We start from the raw sequence: 23273 nt of genomic DNA on the forward strand, positions 1-23273 counted from the left end.
AGAGTGAATTCAGTTCACATACCCAACAAATCAGCACGAACTATCTGTTAGACACCCTTCTCCTGGAGCATTTATTCTAATTGGGGAAAGAGTCAAACAAATGAATAAGATATCAGATGTTTGGAAAAAGATAAAGCAGAGTAGAGTAGGCAGAGTACTGGTGAGGACAAGGAGGTGTTTGCTATCATATGTGAAGGTGGTTACAGAACCTCTCTGACAAAGTGACATTGGAGCAGAAACCTAAAGCAAGTAGGGAATGCAGAAGACTGTTTCAGGAAGAGAGGCGCCTGGGTGGCTTAGTTGGTTAAGCATCTTTTGTTTTTTAGTGTTTATTTCTTTTTTTTATTAAAAAAAATTTTTTTAATGTTTATTTATTTATTTTTGAGAGAGAGAGTGAGAGAGAGAGACAGAGCACAAGCCGGGGAGGGGCAGAGAGAGAGGGAGACACAGACTCTGAAGCAGGCTCCAGGCTCCCAGCTGTCAGCACAGAGCCCAACACGGAGCTCGAACCCACAAACCGCAAGATCGTGACCTGAGCCGAAGTCAGCTGCTCAACCCACTGAGCCACCCAGGCGCTCCAAGGAACTCTACTCTTGATTTTGGCTCAGGTCCTGATCTTACAAACCATGAGCTGATATAGCATGGAGCCTGCTTAGGATTTTCTCTCCCTCTCTTTCTCTGCTCCCTGCCCACCCCCCTGGTGTGCATGCACACATGTGTGGGCTCTCTCTCAAAATAAATAAAAATTAAAAAAAAAAAAAAAGACTTCCAGTAAGAGTAACAGCAAATGCAAAGGCCCTGAGGCAGAAAGGTGCATAGGATTTGAGGGACCGTAAGACCATCAGATGTGGCTGGGGCAGAGCATGCTATAAAAAGAGTCTAGACAGAATGATCAGAAGGGCACCCTGTGTACATCAATGCCAGAACTGGGGCTTTAATTCAAAACAAGATGCAAAATGAATGGAGGGTTTCCAGGAGAAAAGTGAAATGGTCTGCTCTACATTTTAAATAAACTATCATATAATTTATCATTTAAATAGGGACACTTTGTGAGTGAACAAGGGTGCTATTAGCAGTTACCTCAGGACAACAGACATTAACAAGACCTTAATTTTAAAAGGCTTCTGTGCAGGGGTGCCTGGGTGGCTCAGTCAGTTAAGCGTCTGACTTCAGCTCAGGTCACGATCTCATAGTGAGTTTGAGCCCCATGTTGGGCTCTGAGCTGACAGCTTGGAGCCTGGAGCCTGCTTCAGATTCTGTGTCTCCCTCTCTCTCTTTGTCCCTCCCCTGCTTGTGCACATGTGCTCTCATGCTCTCTCTCAATAAACAAACATTTAACAATAAATAAATAAAAGGCTTCTGTGCAGAGCCAGTTTGAAGGGGTTCTTCTGGCCAAATCTGGAATAATTTAATCAAGATATATAATGGTAGTAAAAGATTACAACATATTGAATAAAGTAAAAATCTGAGACTACATTGTTAAAAATAAATCAATAAGAAGGGAAAGTTCCCTCTTACAGTAGACAGCCAACTAGTAAATGTAGAAGGAAAGACATAATTAGAAAGTCATCATTTGGGACGTCTGTGTGGCTTAGTCGGTTAAGCATCCCACTCTTGGTTTCAGCTCAGGTCATGATCTCAGGGTTTCATGAGTTCAAACCCTGCATCGGGCTCTGTGCTGACAGGGCAGAGCCTGCTTGGAATTCTCTCCCTCTCTCTCTCTCTGCCCCTCCCCTGTTCATGCAGTCTCTGTCTCTCTCAAAAATAAATACATAAAGCTAAAATATATACATACATATATATATATATATATATGAAAATCATCATTTAGCAATCATCATAAAGAAAACTGATTAGGGCAAGAATCATCAATAAATGCTAAAGCTGGTTGGTGAAAATTTGAAAATAGGATATTTACATGGTGTCAAAATGTCGCCCCTACAGAATACTAATTACAAAAGGCAAAGCAATAAATTTATAATGGAGAAAATTGGCATACCCCACCTTAACTAAGTGGTCAAAATTAACATTGCCAGCAATGGGACCAGTCAATAGCATGTGTACCCTAATATGATACACAGAGAACTCAGCATCCCTTCTTAGGTAGTACCACCCAAAGCGCATAACCTAAATCTACCATGAGGAAAACATCAGACAAACCCAAACTGAGGGATATTCTACAAAATAACTGACCTCTACCCATCAAATTGTTAATGTCATAAAAATACAAAGACTCGGGGCACCTGGGTGGCTCAGTCGGTTGGGCGTCCGACTTTGGCTCAGGTCACGATCTCGCGGTCCGTGGGTTCGAGCTCTGCGTCGGGCTCTGGGCTGATGGCTCAGAGCCTGGAGCCTGCTTCTGATTCTGTGTCTCCCTCTCTCTCTGCCCCTCCCCCGTTCATGCTCTGTCTCTCTCTGTCTCACAAATAAATAAACGTTAAAAAAAAAATACAAAGACTCATGATCTGCTCTAGATTAAAGGAGATAAAAGACATGACAACTGAATCAATACATGATCTTGGATATTTTTTTGCTATAAAGGACATTATTGGGACAATTGGCAAAATCTGAATAAGGTCCACAGATTAGACCATACACGGTATTGTGTGTTAAGCTCCTAATTTTGATCACTATATTATAGTTACGTAGGAGCATTTCATGTTTCTTTCCTGCCCCTCCACCAGAGAATTTCATGTTTTTTAAAAATACACACTGAAGTATTTGGGTGTTAAGGGACACTGCAACTGCAACTTAAACAGTTCAGATTAAAAAAATAATAATAATTCTAGGTGTTGGGGAGGAGCAGAAGAGAGGAAGATAAAACAAATATAGCAAAATGTTAACATGTGAGTAATCTTGGTGAAGGGTATTTACAATTTCTTTGCACTGTTTTTGCAAATCTTCTGCAAGTCTGAAATTGTTATTATTTTTTATGAACAGAATACACATAGACTTCTAAGTTTCTGTGTAGAGAACAGGCTATGGGGGTGATGAGTGCAGAGTTGGAAGCAGGGCTGGACCAGTTAAAAGGCTACTACAGATTAAGGACAGAGGTCATGAAAGACTGCACAGTAGGAAGCTCCAGGAATTGGTCCCTCCACCAAAATAACTATTGAGCCGGCACAAAATGCTTGAAGCAACTATTCTGGAACTCTGGAATCTAGTCAAATACTTGCAGCAAACAAGGGAATGCTTGATGAAGAAAGAGGCTGGTAAATTTTAGTGAATTTCAGCATCTGGCACACCATCTACCTTCCCCTAGCTCCCAGTCCCATGGCAGACAGCTGTGGGGACAGTAGCCTGGGATCCTGTTGCAGTCTGCTGGTGTCAGGGTGGGCAATAGGGACCTTGTCCTCCAAAAATCAGCATTATATATTCTGATTACTGCTTTTGATCGCTGAAGAGCTGGCACACAGGCTGGACATTGTTTCAACCACCATGGCTGAGGTGGCTTCCTTAGCAGAGTCAGACAAAGGGATTTAAAGAAACAGAACATTCTTTTTTTCCCCCATTTTTTCTTATTAGATCCAAGCATTTAAGAAAATTTCTGTCAAGTCATTGGCGGACCACGGAGCTCATAGAAGAGACTTCAGTGTTCACAAAAAAATAAGGAACGCATTCTTTACAAAAACACTTTGGGAAAGTCACTAAATAAATGGACAACTTCAGCTTTAATCAAGTAACAACAGTAATCTCCAGGGAGGGAGTAGAATCTGATTTCCAGAGCTACCATATTACAATACTCAAAATGTCCAGTTCTAAACGAAAAATTACAAAGCATACAAAGATTAAGGAAAGTATGGCCAATTCACACGAAAAGAGAAATTGACAGAAACTATCCTTGAGCAAGCCTAGACACTAGACTTAATATACAAAGACCTTAAATTAACTATCTTAAATATGCCCAAAGAGCTGAAGGAAACCATGGACAAATAACTAAAGGAAACCAGGAAAACAATGTATGAGCAACTAAAGAATAGCAACAAAAGATCAAAGTTATAAAAAGTAAACAAATAGAAATTCTGGACCCAAAAGTACAAGAGCTGGAATTAAAAATATACTAGAGGGACTCAACAGAAGATCAACAGAAGAAAGAATCAGCAAACTTGAAGATGGCAAATTGAGGTTACTCAGGCTGAAGAGCAAAAACAAAAATGAAGAAAACTAAATAGAACCTAAGAATACAATGGTACACCATCAAGTGTACCAATGTGCGTATTATGGGAGTCCCAGGAGAAGAAGGAGAGAAAAAGGGAGAAAAGTTTTTGAAGAAATAATGGTTAAAAACTTTCCAAATTGATGACACACGTGAATCTACACATTCAAGGAGCTCAACAAACTTCAAAAGAATAAATTCAAAGACAGCCACAGCAAGGTACACAATATTCAAACTGTTGAAAAGAGAGAATCTTCAAAGCAGCAAAAAGTGACTCATCACATTATGAGGGAAACTCAATGAAATTAATAGCCAATATCTCATCAGAAACCATGGAGGCCAGAGGCAGTGGGATGATATATGTAACGTGTTGAAAGTAAAAACTATCAACCAAGAATTCTAAGATGAAGGAGAAATTAAAATATTTCTCAACAAAAGGTAAGGAAGTTCATTGCTAATAAACCTGCCCTACAATAAATGCTAAAGGAAATCTTTCAGCCTGAAATGAAAGAACACTAGATGGTAACTCACAGTCATATGAAGAAATAAAGATCATTACACAGGTCACACAGGTAAAATACAAAAGCTAGCATACCATATTTTTGGTATGTAACCTCTTCTTTTTGTTTCCTATGTGACTTAAAAGACGAATACATAGGGGCACCTGGCTGGTGGAACGTGCAACTTTTGATCTTGGGGGTTGTGAATTTGAGATCCACATTGAGTGTAGAGCTTACTTAAAAATATTTTTAAAAAAGACAAATGCATTGGGGCGCCTGGGTGGCTCAGTCGGTTGAGCGTCCGACTTCGGCCCAGGTCATGATCTCGCGGTCTGTGGGTTCGAGCCCCGCACTGGGTTCTGTGCTGACAGCTCAGAGCCCGGAGCCTGTTTCGGATTCTGTGTCTCCCTCTCTCTCTGATCCTCCCCTGTTCATGCTCTGTCTCTCTCTGTCTCAAAAATAAATAAACATTAAAAAAAAAAAATTTTTTTAAAAAGACAAATGCAGGGGCGCCTGGGTGGCTCAGTTGGTTAAGCGTTCGACTTCGGCTCAGGTCACGATCTCACGGTATGTGAATTCGAGCCCCGCGTCGGGCTCTGTGCTGACTGCTCAGAGCCTGGAGCCTGTTTCAGATTCTGTGTCTCCCTCTCTCTCTGACCCTCCCCCGTTCATGCTCTGTCTCTCTCTGTCTCAAAAATAAATAAACGTTAAAAAAAAAAATTAAAAAAAAAAAGACAAATGCATAAAACAATAATTATAAATCTATTGTAACAAGCACACAGTGTATAAAGACATAATTTGTGACAATAACAACATAAAGAATGGAAACAGAACTGACAGGAACAGAGTTAATGTATGCTCTTTTTTTTAAGTTGTTATATAATTGGGGCGCCTGGGTGGCTCAGTTGTCAAGCATCCAACTTCGGTTCAGGTCATGATCTCCCAGCTCTTGAGTTTGAGCCCTGCATCAGGCTCTATGCTGACAGTTCAGAGCCTGGAGCCTGCTTCAGATTCTGTGTCTCCCTCTCTCTGCCCCTCCTCCCTTGGGCTCTGTCTCTGTCTCTCTCTCAAAAATAAACATTAAGGGGCGCCTGGGTGGCGCAGTCGGTTAAGCGTCCGACTTCAGCCAGGTCACGATCTCACGGTCCGTGAGTTCGAGCCCCGCGTCAGGCTCTGGGCTGATGGCTCGGAGCCTGGAGCCTGTTTCCGATTCTGTGTCTCCCTCTCTCTCTGACCCTCCCCCGTTTATGCTCTGTCTCTCTCTGTCCCAAAAATTAAAAAAAAAAAAAAAAAAAAAAAAAAAAAACATTAAAAAAATAATAAAAAAATAAATAAATTTGTGATATAATTGACATATAACATTATATTAATTTCAGGTGTACAACATAATGATTTGATTTTTATAGATATTGCAAAATGATCATCATAAGAAGTCTAGTTTAATGTATGCTCTTGAAGCTAAATTGTTATCAATTCAAATTAGATTCCTATACACTTAGGATATTAACTGTAATCCCCACGGTAACCACTAAGAAAATAACTTTAAAAATATACAAAAAAAAAAAGGAAGTAAAGAAGAAATGAAAATGATACATTAGAAAAAATCAAACACGGGGCGCCTGGGTGGCTCAGTCGGTTGAGCGTCCGACTTCAGCTCAGGTCATGATCTCGTGGTCCGTGAGTTCGAGCCCCGCGTCGGGCTCTGTGCTGACTGCTCAGAGCCTGGAGCCTGCTTCCGATTCTGTGTCTCCCTCTCTCTCTGTCCCTCCCCCATTCATGCTCTATCTCTGTCTCAAAAATAAATAAACGTTTAAAAAAAAAAAAAAGAAAAAGAAAAAATCAAACACAAAAGAAGACATATTGGAGTAATTGAGGAACAAAAGAATATGACATATAGAAAACAAATAGCACAATGGCAGAAATTAGTTCTTCATTGTCAGTAATCACTTTAAGTACAAATGGATTAACTCACCGATTAAAGACACAGATTGGGGAAAAAGATATTTGTTCTTGTGGTCAACATGTGACCAACCACATGTTGCTTATAGAAGACTCACTTCAGATACAACACACAAATAGGTTAAAAGGAAAACAGTGAAAGAGGATATTCTATGAAAACAGTAACCAAAAGAGAACTGAAGTGACTAGTCAAATATCAAACAAGAGGCTCCTGGGTGGCTCAGTTAGTTCAGCTACCAACTTTTGACTGCCGCTTGGGTCATGGTCTCACAGTTTGTGAAATCGAGCCCTGCGTTGGGCCCTGTGCTGACAGTGTGGATCCTGCTTGGGATTCTCTCTCTCCTCTCTCTCTGCCCCTCTCCAGCACTCTGTCTCCCTCTCTCTCTCTCAAAATAAATGGGATAAACATTTTTTAAAAATATATCAAATAGGGGCGCCTGGGTGGCTCAGTCGGTTAAGCATCTGACTTTGGCTCAGGTCATGATCTCACGGTTCCTGAGTTTGAGCCCAACATAGAGCTCTGTGCTGACAGCTTGAAGCCTGGAGTCGGCTTCAGATGCTGTGTCTTCCTCTCTCCCTGCCCCTCCCCTGCTCACACTCTCTCTCTCAAAAATAAACAAACAGTAAAAAAATTTAAAAACATATATATCAAACAAAATAGAACTTAAGTCAAAAGTTGTTACAAGAGGGGTACCTGGGTAGCTCATTTGGTTAAGCAACCCGCTCATGATTTCAGCTCAGGTCATGATCTCAGGGTCATGAGATCAAGCCCTACATTGGGTTCTGTGTCTCCCTCTCTCTCTGCTCCTACCCCCACTCTCTCTCTCTCTCTCTCTCTCAAAAATAATAAACATTTAAAAAATGTGTAAAAAAACATCACAGGAAAAGCAGACCAATATCCCTTATGAATAAAGACACAAAAATCCTCAACAAAATACTGTACTAGCAAACTGAATCCAATGATCATACACTATAACCAAGTAGGATTTTTCCCAGAAATATAAGGGTGGTTCAACAGAAAGAAATCAACGTAATATACCACATGATCATCTCAACAGACACAGAAAATGCACTGGACAAAATTCAGCACCTGTCACAATAAAAACACTCAGCAAAACCTTGAAGACATTATGCTAAGTGAAATAAGATAAGGACAAATTTGTATGATTCCACTTACATGAGATTCCTAGAGTAGTCAAATTCATAGAGACAGAAAGTAAAATGGGGGTTGTCAGGAACTAGGCGAGTTAGTGATTAATGGGTAGAGAGTTTCTGTTTGGGAAACTAAAAATATTCTGGAGATGGATGGTGGTAATATTTGCACAACAAATTCACAACAATGTGAATGTACTTAATGCCACTGAACTATACACTTAAAAATAGCTAAAATGGTAAATTTTATGTGTATTTTACCATAATAATACACACGGACATTCGTACAGACACACACACACGTACATACACACACAACAACCTAGGAATAGAAACTTCCTCAAAATTAAAAAGGCATTTATGAAAAATTCACAGCTCAGTGGTGAAAAACTGAAAGCTTTCCCTCTAAAATCAGGAATAAGCTAAAGATGCCCACTTTCACTACTACTATTCAACATTGTACTGGAAGTCCTTGCAAGACCAATTAAGCAAGAAAAACAAATAAAAAGCATACAAACAGGAAAAGAAAAAGTGAAGCTATATCTATTTGCATATGACATGACTCTACATACAGAAAATCCCATAAGTCCAGGAAAATGTTACCAAAGCTAAAAAAAGAATTCAGCAAAGTTACAGGATATGAGATCAACATAAAAAATCAGTAGTTTCTAAATAATCAGTAGTTATTGCCAGCAATAAACAATTCAAAGAGGAAATTAAGAAAACAATTCCATGTATAATAGTATCCAAAAGAGTAAAATACACAGGAATAAATTTAGCCAATGGTATGAAAGACTTGTACAGCTTTTCCTTGACTTACAACGGGGTTACATCCCAATAAACCCATCGTAAGCTGAAAATACTGTCAGTCAAAAATGTATTTAATACATCTAACCTACCAAACATCATAGCTTAACCTAGCCAAATGTACTCAGAACACTTACATCAACCTACTGTTGGGTAAAATCATCTTACACAAAGCGTATATTATAACGAAGTGTTGAATATCATGTAGTTTATTGAGTACTGTACTGAAGGTAAAAAATGGAATGGTTGTATGGATACTGTACAGTTATAAGCATATCATTTGCAACCCTCATGATCACCTGGCCAACTGGGAGCTGTGGCTCACTGCCACTGCCCAGCATCATGAAAAAGTATTGGACTTCATACCACCAGCCCAGTTAAAGTTCAAAATTCAAAACTGGAAGTATGGTTTCTACCATGTGTATCACTTTTGCACCACTGTAAAGTCAAAAAAATCATAAGTTGAACCATCGTAAGCGGGGGACCATATGTCGGTTGATGGGGTGCCTGGCTGGCTCAGTTGGTACAGCATGTAACTCTTGATCTCGGGGTTGTAAGTTTGAGCCCCAAGTTGGGTGTGGAGATTTAAAAATGAAATCTTTAAAAAAAAGAAGACTTGAAAAGACACTTCCCCAAAGAAGATCTACAAATGGCCAGCAAGTACGTGAAAAGATGTTCAACTTCATGGTCAAGGAATAGCAAAACACGATCACAATGACATACTACTTCACACTCATTAGGATGGGTTTAATTAAAAAAACAAAAGAAAATAGGAAGTAAAAAGTCCTGACAAGAGTGTAGAGAAACAGGAACCCTCATACATTGCTGATGGAACATAAAGCAGTTCAGATGTTATGTAAAATAGCTTGAGAGTTCTTGAAAAAGTTTAGTATATACTATACATCTACCAGAATGGCCAAAATCCGGAACACTGACAACACCAAATACTGATAAGGATGTGGAGCAAAGGGAACTCTCACCAATTTGTAGTAAGAATGCAAAATGGTACAGCCACTTTGGAGGACAGTTTGGCCTTTTCTTAACAACACTAAATATATTCTTACCATATAATCCCGAGTTGCATTCCTTGTATTTACCCAAAGGAGTTGAAAATTATCTCTATACGAAAACCTACACATGGATGTTTATAACAGCTTTATTCATAATTGCCAAAACTTGGAAGGAATCAAGATGTCCTCCAGTAGGTGAATGAATAAACTGTGGTACATCCAGACAATAGAATATTATTGAGTACTAAAAAGAAATGAGCTATCAAGCTATGAAAAGACATAGAGGAATATTAAATGCATATTTCTAAGTGAAAGAAGCTAATCTGAAAAGGCAACATATTGTAGGATTCCAATTTTATGACATTCTAGAAAGGCAAAACTGGAAACATTAAAAAAAAAATCAGTGGTTGTCAGGGTTGGGGTGGAGGAATGAATAGGCAGAACACAGAGGGCTTTTTTTTTTTTTCAAGTTGATCTTTTTTTTTTTTTTTTTTAAACATTTATTTAGTTTTGAGAGACAGAGAGAGACAGAGCACAAGCAGGGGAGGGGCAGAAAGAGGGAAACACAGAACTCGAAGCAGGCTCCAGGCTCTGAGTCATCAGCACAGAGTCGGACGTGGGGCTGGAACCCACAAACCGTGAGATCATGACCTGAGATGCTCAACCGACTGAGCCACCCAGAACACACAGGACTTTTAAAGCAGAGAAAATCCTCTGTATGATACTCTATGATGGGTATGTGTCATTCTATATTGGCCCAAAACCACAGAATGTATACCACCAAGAGGGAACTCTCAGGTAAACTACAGACTTTGGGTGATTATGATACATCAATTTAGGTTCATCAATGTAGGCACAGAGTGGGTACCACTCTGGTAAATGATGTTGATAAAAGGGGAGGCTATGCATGTGTGGAGGCAAGAGGGTATATGGGAAAATTCTGTACCTTCCTCTCAGTATTTCTGTGAGCCTAAACTGCTCTAAAAAGTCTTTAGATTTAAAAACAAAAAAGTTAAGCATAGAATTACCATATGAGCCAGCAATTCCACGCCTAGATATATATACCCAAGAGAAATGGAAACATATGTCTAGTACAGCATCGTGACTATAGTTAATAATACTGTAATGCAGATTTGAAACTTGCTAAGAGAGTAGCTCTTAAAAGTTCTCATAAGACTCAAATACAGAGAACAAACTGAGGGTTGATGGGGGGTGAGGGAGAGGGGAAAGTGCATGATGGGCATTGAGGAGGGCACTTGCTGGGATGAGCACTGGGTGTTGTATGGAAGCCAATTTGACAATAAATTATATTAAAAATAAATTAATTTTTAAAAGTTCTCATAAGAAAAAAATTGTTTTGTACAGTGAAACATGTTAACTAGACATTGTGATCATTTTGCAATATATACAAATACATAATCATTATGTTGTACACCTTAAACTAATACAATGTTATATATCATTATACCTCAATTAAAAGAAATCTACACAGAAAAAAACAGAAAAATAGAAATCTACACAGAAACTTGTATACGAACGTTTATAAACATTGCAGGTCAGGGCATCTGGGTGGCTCAGTCAGTTAAGTATATGACTTTGGCTCAGGTCATGATCTCACAGCTTGGCTCATGAGTTCGAGCCTGTGTCGGGCTCTGTGCTGACAGCCCAGAGCCTGGAGCCTGCTTCGGGTTCTTTGTCTCCCTCTCTCTGCCCCTCCACTGCTCTCTCTTTCTCTCCCTCTCAAAAATAAGTAAACATTTAAAAAATTTAAAAACAAAATGTCATGGTCATCTCCTTTATAAACAACCCCTACAGTCTACCAATTGATGAATGGATAAACAAGCTGCGTTATATACATAGAAAGGGTTATTCAGCCATAAAAAGGAGTGAGATACTGAACTACTGATACATGCTACCTGTGAATGGACCCTGAAAACATGATGCTGAGTGAAAGAAGCCAGACACTAAAGGACACGTTACACGATTCCATTTATATGAAATATCCAAAATAGGCAAATCCATGCACACAGACTACAGAGGGGGAGGGGGAAATGGGGAGCAACTGCATTAAGAGGTACAGGGTTTTCTTTTGGACTGATGGAATTGGTGGGTGGTCGCACAACATTGCGAATGTACCAAATAACACTGAATTGTTCACTTTAAAATGGTTAATTTTACATGATGCGAATTCCACCTCAACCTTAAAAAAAAATGAAAGACATAAAATTCTTTTCAATATACAGAATTTGATCCTCTTTCCTTTTTTTTTTTTATAACAGCACTATTTTGACACAATTCCTGTACTATACAATTCACCCATCTAAGGTGTACAGTTCAGTTGTCTTTAGTGTAGTCACAGAATTGCCCAACTATCAAAATTAATTTGCAGGTATGTATATATGTATGTATGTATGTATGTATGTATGTATTTTAATTAATTGCCACACCCAACATGGGGTTCAAACCCCAACATCAAGAGTTACATGCTCTACCGACAACCAGGCAGATGCCCCGGACCACAATTTTAGAACACTTATCAACCACCCCCCAAAAAACCCAGTACCATCAGCAGTCACTCCCCCATTACCTCTTTCCCCAAGCTCTAGCCAACCACTATTCTACTTTCTGTCTCTACAGATTTGCCTATTCTGGACATTTCATAGAAGTGGAATCGTATATTGTGTGATCTTTTGTGACTAGCTCCTTTCGCTTAGCATTTTTTTCAGGGGATTTCCTTTATTTTAACAATAAAAGTGTGTACCAAGTATTAAAGTGTAAGGGGAAAAGTAAGAAAGATATTAAAGAACCATTTAGAAAATGGTTCTTATATACCTTATAATATACCTTATATTACTGAATATAAGGGCAGATCAAGTCCAAAACAGAAATCCAGTTAAGGTGAATCTTTATAAAATCTAAATCAATAGATCTGAAGTGAAACCATTATAAGATGCAGCAGAAAATAAGAAAATTAGGTTAGAATGAATACATCAGAGAATGTATTTTACAAAACAAATAGCTTGACAAAGAGAACATTTTCCCTAATAAAGGTGTAGGAAAATCGATTAGAAGGTTTAATTATAGAGAGAAACACAAAGAGCAAAGAATCATGGTCTTTGTGTATAAAAACTCCTCCAGTCAGTGCTTCTCAACATGTGGTCGCTGGATTACCTGCATCAAAATCACCTAAGAACTTGTTTAAAAAATCAGATTTCTGGCCTGTGCCCCAGAAAAATCAGTGAAGATGAGGCCCTGGGAACTATTTTTAAATAAGCACTCTAGAGGACTCTCATGAACACAAACGTTTGAGAACTAATATCTAATTAACACAAATTAATGCAAATGATTAAACGTGTATCAAAGTCAGGAGAAGAGTGACAAGAGCAAAATGCAGGAAAAAGAGGAAGGTGAAAAAAAAGAAAGAAAAAATACTTGACATTTTGGCACATCGTGCTCTGGGGAAAACAGAAAGTGATGTTTGGAAAACTCTTGCAGAATTGATGTTAGAAAAAAATTCTAAAGGTGTGAATTTGCAAACCATTCTACTAATACCAGCGTAGACCATTCGGGGTATGACACCGGAAAGCAGTTTTAAATGTAAGGTTATATGGTACGGAAAGCACATGACACACGCACAGAATGTTGACGATGTTAACTATTTTTATAACAAGTATGGCTATAGTTAATTACCTCCATCTTCTGACAAACTAGACAAAACCAAACTTTTTGCTGTGGTAGTCTTTACATGAACAACAGTATGAATTATCAACTATTATGTCAGACACTGAGTATAATAAGCTCAGGGTTAGGGCATTTATTTTCAGACCAAGTTAATCTCTATTTTTCGGGCCAGACTTATGTAAACAAGGACAGACAAAACTAGAGTTAAATTTCTTAACACTAAGAGCATTGCATGATAGCACTTAAACTTCCCTGAAAATCACTTAAGTATGTATACAAGATAGCCTTTATTATTCTAGCTGTAAGCACAGATTCCTGAAGGTGAAGTACTAAGTTCTAACTCATTATTTTACTTGAGAAAAATCCATTTTGGGTTAGCAGAGATAAAGACAAGAAGTTTACATTACATAACTCTCAAAGTATCTCGTGATCAAAACACAAAATTTGTCCGCTTTCACCATAAAAAACATCTTTCTCCTATAAACTCAAACTGTTAAGTTCTGAAGTCTCTTCTAACTCACTTATTTAGATTGAGCCTTATAATGCATTTGGAAACCCAATTATATTCCATCTAACCCTCACGTGCAGGTGTTTCAACATTTCCAGACCTGATTCTCGTACATCTCATAAACGAAACAAACTATACTGGGGAAATGAAATAACTAATGCATGCAAATAAATTACACGGGAGGTTATGCTTCTTTCATAGGAGATTTTTATTTCTGATCAATATTTGACTTGATACACTAAGATCTAGAAGTATCTAAAAGTTCTCTGACACTTTTTCTTTTCATAGCTTATGTTTCAAAAGGCAGACATCCTAGAATTAATCCTTAAAGCAAGCTAAGGTACAGATGTGTGGGCTTCTTCACCAAGGTTTCCTTCCAAGAAGCAGTCAACCAATATTCATCAATAAACCCCAGCTCCCAACTCCCCAGATGTGGCCCCTTCACACACCTCCAGCCCAACCTGACCACATATACACATACACACTATAGGTCTCCAATCTCTCACACTGGCACAACGGCCTCTCAACATTCATCTGGTTGCTAGCCAAGGGCCATTCCTGCTTCTTCCACTGATCCTGCACAGACCTGACACTGCCTTCTTCTTCCATTTCTTCCACAGTAGTCACTACTCCAAGTAACAAAGAAAAAAGTCAATTTTCCCTAACCGCAGACAGCTTATTTAACTCTAAATACCTCCCTCCCACACCCCTCCAACCTTATTTATTCCCTTCCCTGCTTTTGTTATTCAGAAGGTGCAGGGTCAGGTAAAAATCTCACTCACCTCATGCTATAGGCACCAGCACCCAGTTCCTGGCCGATCCCGGACAGACTAGCATCAAAGTCCTGCACCAGCCCAGATTCAATCACTTCATCGGCCAGAGGCAGCTTCAGAGCCCAGGCCATGCTGGCTCCTTCCTTGCCCCAGGAGACACCGTTTCTTGTACAAAGGCAAGTAGTGTGATTCTACCCAATGGGGGCAAGACTGGAAAACTCCAAACCAAGATCTCCCACGCCGTCCCCACCGACCACCCCCAAGCCCGAACCGCACTTCCCGCACAACTAATCTGCCGTACCCTCAGCTCCTGGCTCCTGCCTCGACTTCCAAAATCCCTCCCACCCAGTTCTTTGGAGCCGTGCGAGGGCCCCTGTGCTTAGCTATTCCAGATTCCGCTGAGGCAGCCCTAGGCTCCCGCACTCCCACTGCTTGGGCTCTCCCCTCGAGCTCGTGGTGGTCACTTGCTGCCTCCCAAACAGACCAGCAGCAGCGACCCACTCCCTACCCGGCACTCCCACGGCGCTTTCGCACCTTTCTCCCCCGTCCCCTTCTGCTGGAAGCCCCCCTCCCTCCCGGGACCCGCTCTCCCTTTCCCCTCCAGGCCTCGCTTCCGGTCAGTCCCAAGATCACTTCCGGTCACCCCTTCTCAACCCCACGGCTCTTAGAACCCAATCCAGGTCTCCGCCGAGCCGACTCCCCGCCCTCTGCAGTCCCCCAGAGCCTCGGAACATGGAAGGGGAAAGTCCAGCACCGGCTGGAAACCTAGACTCGCCAGGGTCCTCCACCGCCCGCCGCCCCGGCGCCAACCAATCATGGCGCCCTCTTCCTTTGCGGGTCCGCCGAACATGACGTCACCCCGGAGGTCGCCAATGAGGAAGAGAGTTCGCGGGCTTCGGCAGTGATGATAGGCTAGCTGCGCGACGGCCCCTCCCCGCCCCCGGAGATGGGCTGGGCGGTCTGGGAGAGGACCCCGCGTGCGTCGGGTGTCTGCCGTTTAAATGGCTCTTTCTGAGGCTACCTGAGTCCTGCCTAGGGTCGTGTGTACCAAGTCGACACTCTAGGGCGTGGATGGAGCCTTCACTCTAGTCTTACCGAACTCACCCCGGCCCCTGGAGGACTCCGGACCGTTTCCCCAGAGCTCCCTGTAGGGGTTCCTTTGCTCCTGGAATGCTCGCTCTCCTTAAACTCACCTCTCCGAAGGTCAAGGCTCGGCTTCTACTCATCTTCCGCATTCCCCCTGATGCGTTAGAACAGGCATGAGATAGGTGAAAGTTGTCGTTTTCAAAAGGTCGTGGTCTGAAGATCACGATTTGGGTTGGCGTCTTCACTTGCTAGTTTGGTGACTTTTCGAATAATCACTTATCTCACCGAGATTTCGTTTCCTCATTTGAAAAGCAAGGATAACCATCCCTGCTCCCCCTTCGTCCTATTAGGATTAAATAGTAATGTCCATTGTTTATCAAGCATCAACTATATGCCAGGAACTTTATTACGTTGTTAGTAATCCTCAAGACAATCTTGCAATTAGAATTATAATTCTAAGGGTAAATATTTATGACCCTCATTTTACTAGTAAGGAAAGAAGGCTAATGGGGCTAAATTGCCCACAACTAAGTTACCGTGCCAACTTCAGAGCTGATTCCAAAGTCTGATGATATTTTTCACTATAAAACACCGCCTATATGTGAAAGTATTGGCTCATTGTTGTATTTCATTATTTAACTTTTTACAGTTCGTCCTGAATTGTATATATTTGCCTGTTTCGCTAGACTGCGATTTCCTAAATAATAGGAAAGAAATCTTTCTCAGGCTTGTGTTCTACATATCTCCTAGTATAGTTTCTGCATTCAATAGGACTTTTTAAAAATGCTTATTGAGGGGTGCCTAGATACCTCAGTCATGATCTCATGTTTGCTGAGTTTGAGCCCTGCATGTGGCTAGCACTGACAGTGCAGAGCCTGCTTGGGATTCCCTCTCTCTCCCTCTGCCCCTCCTGCTCTCTCACTCTCTCTCAAAATAAATAAACTTTAAAAATAAATAAGGGCACCTGGGTGGCTCAGTCAGTTAAGCGTCCAACTTTGACTCAGGTCATGATCTCGCGTTTCGTGGGTTCAGGCCCCTGGGTCGGGCTCTGTGCTGACGGCTCAGAGCCTGGAGCCTGCTTCAGATTCTGTGTCTCCCTCTCTCTCTCTGCCCCTCCCCTGCTCGCACTGCCTCTCTGTCTCTCTCAAAAATAAATAAACATTAAAAAAAATTTTTTTTTTAAACGTGCCTATGAGTAAAGCAACTGGAACTGGGCTCAGAAGCCAAAAGAGAGATGCCATAATCAAAATTCTTTGTAAACGAACATTAGATCCATGGTAGTATTTTTACATGCCTTTTAGGTGGAACCATGCCTCCTTGAATGACAACTCCATCTCGACATGCATCATCTGGGCAAGTAACTTTAAATCTCTGATGTAATAATGAGAGGCTCATATTTACTGAGCCTTTCCTAAGTGCCAACCCCTGACTAGGTGTTTTATGTACATAATCTCATTTAATTCTCACATCACTCCTGTAAGAAAGGTACCATTATTAGATGCATTTCATAGATCAAGAAACTGAGGCTCAGAAAAATTAATTGACTTGTCCAGGGTCACTCAGCTTGTGAGTGGTGAAGCCTGACTGATCTCACAGTCTGGACATGTAATCATCATGCCACTGTGTCCCTGTAGATGGTTTTAACCTAAAAAAACATCTGCTTCCTACCTAGCCTTCTTTTCAGAGATGCATTTTGAAGCCTGTGGAGGTGAGAACATAAATTTTCAAAAACTGGTCATGTGAAGATAGCTTGAATGAAGCATTTTTTAAAAGTTGATTTATTCATCTTAGAGAGAGAGGAGGAGGAGGAGGGACAGAGAGAGAATTGTAAGCGGGCTCTGCACTGCCAGCACGGAGCCTGACATGGGACTCAAACCCACAAACCATGAGATCATGACCTGAGTTGACATCAAGAGTCAGACACTTAACCGACTAAGCCACCCAGGTGCTCTGAAGCATTTTTTTTTAATCTGCAGAAAAATAGGGGCGCCTGGCTGGCTCAGTCAGTAGAGCATGTGACTCTTGATCTTGGGATTGGGGGTTCATGCCCCACGTTGGGTGTGGATATTACTTAAAATCTTAGGGGCACGTGGGTGGCTCAGTCAGTTGAGTGGCCAACTCTTGATTTCTGCTCAGGTCATGATCTCACAGTTCGTGAGTTTGAGCCCCATGTCTGGCTGTGTGCTGACCGCTTGGAGCCTGTTTGCGATTCTCTGTCTCCCTTTCTCTCTGCCCCTCTCCTGCTCATGCTCTGTCTCTCTCTTCTGAAAATAAATAAATAAACATTTAAAAATGAAATCTTAAAAACATGCAGAAAAAGAGCACAAAGTGAATAACTTTAAAATAAAGCAAGGAATATTCATATTAGATGTTTGGAAGAGATCATTGCCATATCCAAGAATCTCATAGAGCCCTGTCCTCTGGAAAATATTTAGAAAAAGACAGACATGTTCTTCTCAGAAATGCTTCAGCTCAAGTTTAAATTCTGAACCAAAATAAAGACTTCACAAAAGTCCTCCTTGCCACTTATTAATTCTAAAATAAACTGGGTAAGATGGAAAATAATTCCTAAGCTTCCCTCCCAATTGGAATGCAGATCAGCCTTGAGATTTATGTCTGTGAGCCCAGATCCCTCTGTGGGGAAAAGATTTGATTGTTTACCCCTGGAATTCTGTGCCTGGGGGAAATGGACTTTTTCCTTCCTCTCCCTTTCCCAGTGCAACTCAGAGTGAAATTGGAGTGCCAGGGCTAGAAACAGGGATTCCAGGGATAGCCCTGGGAACTCTGCTTCCAAGAAAAGATCACCAGGCATTCCCCTGGAAATCCAGCACCGCCTATCAATAAACCAAAGTTTGTATGCGTAAATTCATCCCACAACGCAAATCACGGCTCTTACTAGAGATAATAAGTATGACTAACTAGAATACCTGTGGCACAGAGTTCCAAATTCAGTATTCTGGACCATTTGGGTGGCGTTAAGGCTTATCTGCAAAGGGCTCATTTCTCTAGATTAGGTCCCGAAACAGACACTGTTTAGATGGAACTGAAGAGGTTCAGAATGAGCCTCCCCAAAATGTGCCGCTTTGGCACGTGGACTGCTTCGAGCTGAAGTCAGTCAAGGCCCAAAAGACTCAGGAGACGCTTTTACTTTACTTTTAACTGCCTAAAATACTTGAGATGGAGTGCCTAGTCCAGGAAGAGAACTATCATCAGAGATAACTACAGAGAATATGAGCTAAGTATGGTAGCTGTGGGAAGCTCAACAGGGCCTGTTTGTTCCGATTCCTTTTTGGCTCCGTTGTCTCTGCATCCCGCGGCAAACATTTACTTACCGACTACTTGCTCTTCCCATCTTCCTGTAAATTATCTTCCTCCCCTGTGAAGTCTCAGACCTCTACCCTCATCCCCATAGCTCAGGAGGCCATATAAACCTCAGTTGCCTGACCACCTGGGGGTCTCATGTTCTTATGGGCCTTCTGTACGTATGCAATTAGATTTCTTTCTCTCCTCTTGGTGTGTTTTGTCGATTTAATTAAGTGACCCACCAAAAGAACCTAAAAGGGTAAAGGAAAAGTTCTTCCTCCTCTACAGAACACGGTAGAGCTTACCCTGGATGGTAAAAACATGTGGAAATCCTACAAAAATGATCAGGACAGAAAAGCAATTCCCAGGTCCCATCCTGTATAGCATAAGGTTAAGCACACAGGCTTTAGAAACAGCCTACCTGGGTTCAAGACTTGGTTCTGCAGCACACAAAGCAACCCTAGGTAGGTTCCTCATCTTGTCTGCACTTCAACTCCTTACCTATAAAATGGGTATAGGAATCAGCTTGGGTGGCTCAGTTGGTTAAGCATCCGACTTTGGCTCAGGTGAGTTCGAGCCCGGCATCAGGCTCTGCGCTGAGAGCTCGGAGTCTGGAGCCTGCTCTGGATTCGGTGTCTCCCTCTCTCTGCCCCTCCCCTGCTTGTGCACGCTCTCTCTCTCTCTCTCAAAAATTAAATAAACATTTAAAAAATAAATAATATGGGCATAGTTACTGCTTTACAGAATTATGGTGAGAATTAACTGACAAAATGCATGTTAAGTACTTAGAAGAGTACCTAGCACATAGTGATCAGTATTATTATGACTGATAAAAAGGGAGTACCTAGCACATAGTGATCAGTATTATGACTGATAAAAAGGGGACCCTAGCACCTGTCCTGCCTACTTCTCAAGACAAAACAATTCTCTCAGAGGCTTGAGGGCTCAAGCTTCTGGATCAGCACCTGTCCATCCCCTAGTCTTCCCTTCTCATTCATTTACTGAAGTCAGAGTCTCTATTGCTGGGTTCCCCAGGCAATTATTGGGTATTTTCCTTTAGATAACAGGAAGAAACCATTATCCGGGCAGGCTTTGTTGAGGGACTGGCCACCTAGGTTTAACTCTTCACATCTTCCCACATCCCACCCCGACAAGCCCGTGAGCTCCAGTCTGGCTTCTTTGAAGGAGTGTAGTTGAGAGAAAAAGAAATCAAAAGCTTTCACAGCCATGCAGCTCCCAACAACTTCAGGTTGTGATCTGTATCCAGAAACCAGCGCAATCTTCTCCAGTCCATAAAAGACCAGTTCTCCCTTCACAGCAGTCCTTAGCATTGTGGACAGCTGCAATATGATGATTTATAAGAAATTTACATACACACACACACACACACACATATATATATATATATATCCAAAATATATTTCTCATACATATTTGGTCTTCATCCATAGTTCCTGGCTCACAGGCCCCAAAACCCTTGGAATTTCCTGAGCAATAGGGCTATGGGAGCACAGTATCTTTTGCGATATTTGGTCTGTCTTCAGTTCCTGAAAATGCTTCAGAGCCATGAAGGTAAAATGAGTGTCTTGTTGTTCATAACAACCTCCTTTTCACCACAACTGGGTTTGTTAACAAAGGTGGCTTTGGGGGCGTCTGGGTGGCTCGGTCGGTTAAGTGTCTGACTTCCGCTCAGGTCATGATCTCGCAGTTTGTGAGTTCGAGCCCCGTGTCGGGCTCTGTGCTGACAGCTCAGAGCCTGAAACTCACTTCAGATTCTGTGGCTCCCTCTCTCTCTGTGCCTCCCCCACTCACACTCTGTCTCTTTCTCTCTCAAAAATAAATAAACGTTAAAAAAAATAAAAAATAAAATAAAAAACAAAGTTGGCTTTGGGAAAGCACTTACGGATGGGGGCTGCTTCCCAGGGTAACTAAGCATGAATAGTGGGTTGGAACTTTCAGTCCCACCTCCTGATTCAGGGAAAGGGAGAGGGGCTACAGTTTGAATCAATCACCAATGGCCAATGAGTTAATCAACCATGTCTATGTAATGAAGCCTCCATAAAAACCCCAAAGGAAGGAGTTCAGAGAGTTTCCAGGTTGGGGAACAGAACTCTTCCATGTGCCACCGTGCCAGGGTCCCAAGCTCCAAGAACACAAAAGCTCCTTTGTTCAGGACATCACCATGTGTATCTCTTCACAGGGCTGTTGATTTGTATCACTTATTCTAGTGAGTAAATGGGTTTCCCTGAGTTCTATGAGCCATTCAAGTAAATTCATTGAACTCAAAGAGAGGGTCATGGGAACGTCTAATTTACAGCCAGTTGGTCAGAAGTGTAGGTAACAACCTATACTCACAGTTGGCATCCCGAGCTGGAAGGGGGTTGTTGGAGCCTCCGATTTATAGCTGGTCTTTCAGAAGCACAGGTAACAGCCTGGGCTGGTGATGGTGGTTGAAGTGGAGGGTGGTCTTGTGGGATAGGGCCTTTTACCTGTGGAATCTGATGCTATTTTCAGGTGGATGAATTCTTGAGTTGAATTCTCGGATACCTTGTTGGTGTCCGAGATTGCTCGTTGGTGTGGGGAAGCCTCCACACACACATCAGAACTGGGTCCAGGAGGGGCGCCTGGGTGGCTCAGTCGGTTGAGCGACTGACTTCGGTTCAGGTCATGATCTCACGGTTTGTGAGTTCAAGCCCCGCGTCGGGCTCTGTGCTGACAGCTCGGAGCCTGGAGCCTGCTTCGGATTCTGTGTCTCCCTCTCTCTCTGCCCCTTCCCCACTAATGCTCTGTCTCTCTCTGTCTCAGAAATAAACGTAAAAAAAAATTAAAAAAAAAAAAAAAAAGAACTGGGTCCAGGGACCCAAAAGAACATCCCAGGAATAGAAACTCCAGTCCCTCCACAAACCCACCCCTCTTCCTTGTAGGCTGTCCTGGGCCAACTGTCCGGAACCACATTCGGCTGGTTTAAGCCAGAGATATCAGCTTCCATTAACTGTTCTGGTGGTAGCTGCCTTTCCCAGGTCAAGGCCAGTTGTTGGCCAGATTCCATTCACTCCCCCATAGCACAGTCTAAACCCTGCATGGCTAAGCAGAATCCTCTGTACCTGCTTTCTCCCAGTTGCATGAAGTCAATGACTTAGCTCTTACTATTTCTTGAAGGAGAGGACAGGAAATACATTCAGTCATCTATCAGACATTTGTCAAGGACCTGTTGTGTGCTATCCTGACCTGGATACTGAGGAATCTCAGCCTAGTGTGGACAGCTAATATTAGGGTTATGACATCTATGCAGAAGTAAGTGTTGGCTTCTATTTGACTTTTCTGCCCCATCGTTTCAGAGTGCTGTAAAGCTTCTCTGGCCCCTGAGCCTTACATCAGAATATTGGACAACTATTGTCCCTTGGGTGGGGGTAGGGTGGTAGAACACAATCTAGAATGAAGCACACTGCCCGGCTCGGGGATGTTAATTAGGTGGAATCAAAGGTGATGCCTTGCTCTCACCTGTTTCGATTATGGAGCCCAGACCTTATCCATACCAGGTAGGTGAAAGAGGAAGGAGGGAGGGCTGCAGGGGTGCATGGCATGAAGCCAACTCCTAGGAGGTAGACAAGTAAAGAGGGGGGCCCTTATTATAGCCGTGCTCTCCTTGCTCTAAGCTCAAGTGGCAGGCCCTAACATTTGTAGGCCTGAGCAACAACACAAATGAAGATCCACTTACCATGTAGCTAAATTTGTGTTAAGACAAGCTAATTGCGGATGATCTAGCCTTCTATCACGACAAGCATACCTTCATCATCACCTGGAAGGCCACGTTTGAATTTAGACTTCTAGCACTCCTTGAAGTGCTAGACTTCAAGTTCTGTGCTAGAATGTTCCCCAGTCTTGGTCCCCAGCCCACTACCTGCCTTCTCTCCCCGGGTGGCAGACGCACCTCACACTGCAAAGGGCTTTGTATATACTTATCAACACTCCAGCTTGCATATCCAAACTCCATCCCCCCAGCTCTCCAACAGAGAGCTGTCCCTTGGTCATCTCTTGGGGCTAGGAATGTGCACAGTCTATCGGGACTCAGAGAAGAGGGGAGGGAAAGTGGGCTTTGCAGGGAATTCTGGGGTCCTACTCGGAAAAAGGGCGCATCCCCTTGACCTGCATTCTGTGGGGAGGGTCATGGCAGGGCCTTCTGAAGTGATAGTCCTGGGCACTGGGTCTCGCCCTCTTGCAGTGGGATTTTCCAGGCTCTGAGCTCTGATAGCAAAGGCAGCTCCCAGATCCTTCTCTGGCCTCTCCCTATCAGCCCCACCCTGAGAGGCGAAGGATAAACGAACAGACCAGTACAAA

At 42.1% G+C, this 23273-nt stretch overlaps 1 protein-coding gene across 5 annotated transcripts in view; it reads right to left on the reverse strand.

Moving 5' to 3' along the window:
• Positions 1 to 15411, reverse strand: part of TFCP2 (transcription factor CP2) — a 44429-nt gene extending 29018 nt beyond the window's left edge. For 4 of the 5 annotated variants that reach the window (XM_049625477.1, XM_049625475.1, XM_049625474.1 and 1 more), the window contains exon 1: positions 14556 to 15411. In XM_049625477.1, coding sequence (XP_049481434.1) covers positions 14556 to 14677 — 122 coding nt within the window. In that variant the 5' untranslated portion in view covers positions 14678 to 15411. The remainder of the gene's footprint in view (positions 1 to 14555) is intronic. The other variant, XM_049625476.1, reaches the window with a different exon arrangement.
• Positions 15412 to 23273: the final 7862 nt, after the last annotated feature.

Source organism: Panthera uncia, chromosome B4, assembly GCF_023721935.1.
Source record: "Panthera uncia isolate 11264 chromosome B4, Puncia_PCG_1.0, whole genome shotgun sequence".
Classification (NCBI taxonomy): Eukaryota; Metazoa; Chordata; class Mammalia; order Carnivora; family Felidae; genus Panthera; species Panthera uncia.